The sequence below is a fragment of the Protomyctophum parallelum genome (assembly GCF_964188405.1).
Source record: "Protomyctophum parallelum genome assembly, chromosome: 22".
Lineage (NCBI taxonomy): Eukaryota > Metazoa > Chordata > Actinopteri > Myctophiformes > Myctophidae > Protomyctophum > Protomyctophum parallelum.
The window spans coordinates 13,183,325-13,190,057 of NC_139714.1; the positions used below are offsets into that span (position 1 = coordinate 13,183,325).

A 6,733-nucleotide genomic window follows, 5' to 3' on the forward strand; every position below is an offset into this window, starting at 1 on the left:
AAAACACAACACCCCGCGTTATGAATCCGCTCTCCTCCGCAACCCGGAATGGATCCGCTGAAAACGCCACTTAATTTTTCACAAAAAGAGCCGGATGTGTCGGCCCTTTTTAAATTGAAAATATCATAATGAAAGATTTTACTGCAAAGGACATGGAGTGCACAGTCACGCTGCCACGCATGTACACACACACACACCCCACACTCATACATCCAGAGACGGACGGTTGCGCCCTGCATCCTTTTAAGAAATAAGAGATTTAAATGGATGTGTCAGTGCGGCCAAGATGGATAGGTCTCACTTAATGTGTTTTTGTGGCTATAGGAATTAACTCCTCCTCTCAAACCTCAACTCACCCGGGATCGGCGGAGTAATGAACCTTAAATGGAAAGCGCTGAGCATGTTTATCTTACATTTTTTTCCTAACCGGGCCTTTTCTGTTGCCAGTGCCAGGAGCCCAAATTCCTTGACTCTGACCTCGTATGACTTATGGAGGAACTCTGAGCTCCAAACAATTTCACAAACATCTCCTGTTTCCTCATAGGTGGTGAAGGAGGGCTTTGGTGTTTGTGCGTGCGTGCGTGCGTGCGCGTGTGTGTGCCTGTTTTGGAAATGTTTTGTACATTCACCCACAGTCCTGAGACACAACAGTACCAAGGATGCCATTACCGGTTAGCCTGGCGCAGCCACACTTCACCCGCCCCTATTGTATATGCATATGCCCCGAGGCAGCGCAGTGGTATATTAGTATCGCAACGCAAGGCTAATTAACAGTATATACAGCTTGGTTACAAAATGTAAACTGCTTAGCTTGTGTTCATGTTTGGAAGACTCTGCAATGTCCATGCATTAGTTGTGAGAGGCCTATTGCTGCCCAAGCTAAGAGCTGATAGGCATTGGCTAAATTATGTTCAGTGTCTGACTGTGATAATTAATTGGCAGTCCCCTTTCTAGAATTTCCTATTCATAGTGGGCTCCATGGCAATCTAACCATCCATTAAAGTTGGATAATCATGTTCCTGTTGATTTTTTTTCCTTACTAATAAGATAACCATCCATCAATCTTTGTCAGATATTGAGAGGTGGGGTAATGAATGAATGTCCATAAATAATGCAACACCTTATCAGGGGGGTTTTGACTCAATAAAAGTCCCTGCATGCTGTGTAAACCGTAACCATTGATCTGCTGTTGGATTGTCAGCATGTCTTGTCCCATGTGTGTGTCTAAAACGTTTTGCTCAGTTCAGTCGCGGTTGACTAACTCCACCAGTGAATGTAGTAGGAGTACAGTGTGGTTTTATCTCTGTGTGACGCTTCATTTAACAGCACACTGCAGCAACACCCAAAACCTTCAAAGCTCTTGTATTAGTTTACTAGAATTTCGCGGGCCTTCGGCCCGCTCATCCTAGCGACGCGCAGCGCAAATCGGAGGAAGTAAATTGTGGGAGCAAAGGTAGACAAAGTCACAACATTTCAAATGTTGGTCTCAGTGTATTTTTAATGGAGTCTGAGTGTATTTGTAGGAAAGAATGTTAATGTTAACAGTGAACGCAGTTGTTGTGGAAAGGCCAACTTAGTAAAGGAACAATCATATTGGGAAGCTGATCCAGAGGAGGGCGTGGAGGAGTGGGGTGATGTGGAAGGGGTGTTTCTGGTTCCAGAGATTGTCATGGTTGAGCCTGTAGAAAAGGAGACACAGATAAGGGATGAATCAACCACAAAATGTGAGTGTTAATGTTAACAGTGAATAGTAAAAGAAGCTGCAGTTTTGGTCAGTAGAGCCTGCATAATGGGAGAAACATGTCCACCAGGGCAGACGTGAAACAAAGGATAGTGATTTGTTTGATCATAATCATCTTCAGGTTAGCAGCAGTTTTATATTATTCAGAAATGACATATGTAGCAATGCAACAGCCTTACCTCAATGGGGATTGTAGGGCCAGGAAGCACAGCGCGAAGCAAGGCTTGAAAAACCACATTGGTAGTATGATGTTCCGGCTGTCCTTCTTTCTGCTTTATGGCATAGGTTAGAGCTTCTGGGTTACCTGTCCTTGAGCTGGCAACATAAAGCTGTCCGTGAGTGAAGACAGGGGACGAAAGCCAGACCCCTACTCTTGTAAGTGTCTGTCCTTGGGATTTGTTGATGGTGGTGGCAAAAGCGGTGCGGACTGGAAACTGCCGTCTGGCCCACTCAAAGTAGGAATGTTGAGGATCAGCAATGAACTTGATTCTAGGGATCAGGACTTCCTTTTGTGTGGCTGCAATTTTGCACAGCAGCAGTTTGTTGTTGAGGGTTCTCAGGAAAAACAGTTTGGTGCCATTGCAGAGTCCGTCTTTGGGGCTGATGTTGCGGAGTAGCATCAAGGGCATTCCAGGCTTGAGGGTGATGAGGTGCCTGGGAAATCCACTGGGGCAGAGGGTGTCGAGATATTCCACGTTGAACCGCATTCTGTCTTGGTAGTTCTCCAGGGTATCAGCACTGCTCAGGTTGGTTGACAGACCTGGTATCCAGGTTTCCATTAGGTCGTTGATGGTGTCCACGTCCTTGTTGGTAGGGGCAAGCACTGATCAGCCATCCAGCCAGCCGGTAGTAGTGAAGTTGTTGGGCATATTGGGAAATATTGTTTCGCAAAACATTTTCATGGAGCACTCCTCTGCTGTGTGGTCATTCTCTGTGTTGCTTTGAATGTGGAAATACATGTCATCTGGGATGGGGATGAAGTTGTTTTCATCGTTGGCTGTACCATCACCAATGCTGAGAGTCCATTGGTCAAAGTCCTTCAGGTGTTGGTTTTCACTGGCCCTGACCCGCATGTTCTCTGTGAGGCTGGAGACTTGGAAGTGTTGCCAGAGGCCTGAGTTATTGAGGCAGCTGTTGACGATTTGGGCAGGATTAGCCCCTTGAACCACTGGAAGACACTGGCGGAAGTCGCTGGCCAAGATGAGGATTTTCCCACCAAATGGACAGTCTGGCTTGTTCATCAGGTCTCTCAGAGTGTAGTCAAGTCCCTCGGGCTGTGAGCCTTTTTTCATCGTCCACATGCTTGAGAGCACAGTGCCAGCCAGATGTCCCATCAATGAAGAGGAGGGTGAAGTGGAGGGGCATGGCTTTGGGATGGCGGTCTGATATGATTTTCAGACCTCCACCACGTAAGTTGATGACCAGATCATGTGCATGTTCGTTGGTGACAAGGCGAAGTTCTTGGAGATTGGAGGGGGCATTGTAAACACCGGAATGTCCTCCCTGTGGCCTGGCACTTATGACAATAGTGCCTCGCTGTAGTTGTTCTTCTGGGGTTTCAAGGATTTGCTTGAAATCTTGGACAAATATATTGTGCAGGTGAATAACTTGCTGCACAGTGTGTAGCAGCTTTGCCATTGTTTCCTTGTCAGCAGTGGATGTTCTGGCGGGGAGAGTCATGTTTGCAAATCTGGTGGTGATTTCCAGACTTGGGTCGAGGACATAAGTTGGGCAAAGACAGCACCAGCACCAGGTTCTGGTTGGAGTGGCCCGATGCGCTGGATTACCTTGCCTTGGAAAATGATAGTGGGAGTGAAGCGTGTGAATGTTTTCTCTTTGACAGCAATACTGGAGAGGCAGACAGCGTTGTTGATGACACGGCTGTGTTTCCAAAACAGTTTTGCCTGAGGGTTATCGTCAAACCACAGATCATTGATGGCCTGTGGGGGCCTAGGGAAGGCTGGTAGGTGAACCTTTCCATTCAAGCAGCAGATACTGGAGGTCTCCTTTTTTAATGTGAATGCGCCACTGTGGTCACACACGCAGTTGAGCTGGCCAATACTCTGTGGTGTGTCGGAGAGTTGGTTGATAGTTAGTTGGCCGCTGAGAATCTGTGCAGTGCAAGTTGCAATTTTGGTCTTGGTGGCTGATGGGAACTGCCTGTGAAGGTAGATGGAAAGTATGGTGTGAAGTTCAGTTCATGAGTCATGCAATAAGTAGAATGTGGTCAGTAGTTCAGTTCATGAGTCATGCAATAAGTAGAATGTGGTCAGTAAGTGAATGTGATGTTTTTGTTGAGGCAGGCAATGGAAATGTGTGGAGGCATTAAATTGAACTGTGTGTATGTGTTGTGTAGTGGGACAATGTGATAGAACTTTGTATTAGATTTATTGAGGTGAAAGTGTAGATGTGAGTGTAGTGCGTTGGTTACTTGTGGTTTCTGCTGTGGCCATTGGCTGTGTTGTTGCCATGCGCTGCTGTTGCTTGTCCAGCTTATGCTGAGCTGAGAAATGAAGATGGGAGTGTATGTTACTATACTATCTTCAGTACATGTAGGTATAACATACACACATATGCGTAATGCATTGAGGCAGAGGGCAACATATCTGAGGCCTTACCTCTGGTCCGTCTCAGTCTGTCACGTGTTTGCTCCCGCCTGCGCTGAGCTGGGTATGGACGTCAGTAGTGTGTGTGTGGACACAGAGTACAAAATGTTATCGATATGTTATGCAGAGATATGTAGATAGATGTCTCTATATAGTGTGTCAGGATGCTCGGTACCAAGCAGTAAGGTTATATGAATAACAGAAGTCAGTACCTCTGGCCTCAGCCACGTCCAATGAAGGTGTTGTGGCCATTTGTGGAGGAGTGCTGCCCTGGTGTTGAGCTGTGAAGTGATGTATAGAGATATAGTATGAGTCATGTTGAGCACAGGGTGTGTACCCAATTAATGTAGGTTATATGATGAAGATACTGCAGTATCTGTGGAGAAAGAAACGGCAGTGTATAGCAAAGTGTAGTTTTGAGCAAGTGTACCTGATACTTCTTGTGCTGCAGCTGCTGGAACCAAGCGTTGTGTTGGGGCTGTTGGCGTGTGAGTGGCGAGGGAGGGTCCATGTAGTAGTTCAGCTGCTTGATGCATTTGTTTGCGTGTAGCTGTTGGCGATTGTTGTTTTGCACAGTATGTGAGTGTTGTGGACACAATGCATTAAGGGTAAATTTGAGTGCAACATATTATGTGAATGCATTACCTCTGGTGTCATGCAGGTGCAAAGTAGGGGTGTGGACCAGTTGTGGTGTAGTGGCGTCATCATGGCGTTCTGTGAAGTGAGACAATAATCATCAGCAGTCGTCAACATACTAACTTGTGCTGCTATGACATGGTGCTGTGTGAGGTGTCCCTGCCACCACACAGTAAATAGAAAGGTGTCAGCGTAATGTGATGTGAGAGTGAGGGATGTGATGTGAGAGGGATGTAATGTAGTGGAGTGGTAAAAAGAAAGAAGTATTAACTTTCGGTGGGGGGCGTGTGCAAGGAGGGTGTGTTTGTCATTGTGTTGTGGGCGCCATCACTGCAGTTGTCTGTGTGGTGAAGTCAGGGGGCGGGGACATGAAGAGTAAGTTGTTTTTTTGCACAGTATGTGAGTGTAGTGGACACAATGCATTAAGGGTAAATTTGAGTGCAACATATGTGAATGCATTACCTCTGGTGTCATGCAGGTGCAAAGTAGGGGTGTGGACCAGTTGTGGTGTAGTGGCGTCATCATGGCGTTCTGATGTGAAGTGAGACAATAATCATCAGCAGTTGTCAACATACTAACTTGTGTTGCTATGGCATGGTGATGTGTCCCTGCCACCACACAGTAAATAGAAAGGTGTTAGCGTAATGTGATGTGAGAGTGAGGGATGTGATGTGAGAGAGAGGGATGTAATGTAGTGGAGTGGTAAAAAGAAAGAAGTATTAACTTTTGGTGGGGGGCGTGTGCAAGGAGGGTGTGTTTGTCATTGTGTTGTGGGCGCCATCACTGCAGTTGTCTGTGTGGTGAAGTCAGGGGGCGGGGACATAAAGAGTAAGTTGGTTACTTGTGGTGCGATGTTTGTAAATGGTGGTACACACACAGTGAAGGAGTACGTGTGTACAGTATGCACAGACGCACACATGTATTGTTCAGTGTGTGTGTTTGTGTAAGGTTGTTAGAGCACATGTACCTTGTGCGTGGTGTTGTGGCGCAGCTGTGAGCAAGCGTATTCGGGTGGCGTTTGGCGTTCGGTATCCAAGGGATGATCTGCGTTTCTTCGGCATGGTGTTGTAGGTAGCTGCAGTGTTTGAAGGAAGTGTTTTCTGCATTGATGACATCAATTCAGAATTGTTATTGTAGTTATTATGGTATTAGGCTAATAATGGCATTTTTGGCAACAGCTGAATTGTTAGCAGCCCTTATTTTCAGCATTGACAACATAAATACAGAATTGATTGCCAATAGTTGTTTTACATGAGACATGGCGGGGCCTTATTTCTATAGTTATAATGATATTAATAATGGCATTAGCAGCTGTTATTTTCAGCATTGACACTGTAAATACAGAATTGTGTAGTACTCACACACACACACACACACACACACACACACACACACACACACACACACACACACACACACACACACACACACACACACACACACACACACACACACACACACACACACACACACCAGTGTGTAGGTTTACTGGTATGGAAGCATAAAGCTGGCATAATTCTAATGAAATGGCCAATAAGAAGAGTCAATTGAAATAAAAGAAATGGTTCATTTTCAGGTCATTACCAACATTGGTGGCAGTGCCAGTGCCAGTGTTTGGCGGGTGGTGTCGAGTTTTGGCGTTCAGCACGATAGGAGGAGATAGCGTTGCAACACTGCGAAGGTAAGTGTGTGACGTCACTGCCGTGTGAGTGTGTGTGGGTGTAGTGTGTAAGATGGTGTTGTGGGTGTT

At 46.1% G+C, this 6,733-nt stretch overlaps 1 protein-coding gene across 1 annotated transcript; it reads right to left on the bottom strand.

The window, feature by feature from the left end:
* Positions 1 to 3,289: 3,289 nt before the first annotated feature.
* Positions 3,290 to 6,088, bottom strand: LOC310853452 (uncharacterized protein). The gene is made up of 8 exons (XM_083757788.1): positions 5,951 to 6,088; positions 5,446 to 5,514; positions 4,993 to 5,061; positions 4,778 to 4,897; positions 4,560 to 4,628; positions 4,360 to 4,407; positions 4,173 to 4,244; positions 3,290 to 3,901 (listed from the first exon to the last, which is right to left on the bottom strand). Exons 1-8 carry the CDS (start codon positions 6,042 to 6,044, stop codon positions 3,834 to 3,836), a joined length of 609 nt encoding a protein of 202 aa, XP_083613914.1. The 5' UTR covers positions 6,045 to 6,088; the 3' UTR covers positions 3,290 to 3,833.
* Positions 6,089 to 6,733: the final 645 nt, after the last annotated feature.

What these genes read in the sequence shown, in the direction of transcription:
- LOC310853452 (XM_083757788.1), bottom strand. Translation starts at nt 6,044, where the DNA reads ATGCCGAAGAAACGCAGATCATCCCTTGGATACCGAACGCCAAACGCC. An exon ending in TGCAGCACAAGAAGTATCAG is followed by an intron (nt 4,629 to 4,777) that starts GTACACTTGCTC and finishes ATCACTTCACAG; the next exon opens with CTCAACACCAGGGCAGCACT. An exon ending in GGCCACAGCAGAAACCACAA is followed by an intron (nt 3,902 to 4,172) that starts GTAACCAACGCA and finishes CTACCTTCACAG; the next exon opens with GCAGTTCCCATCAGCCACCA.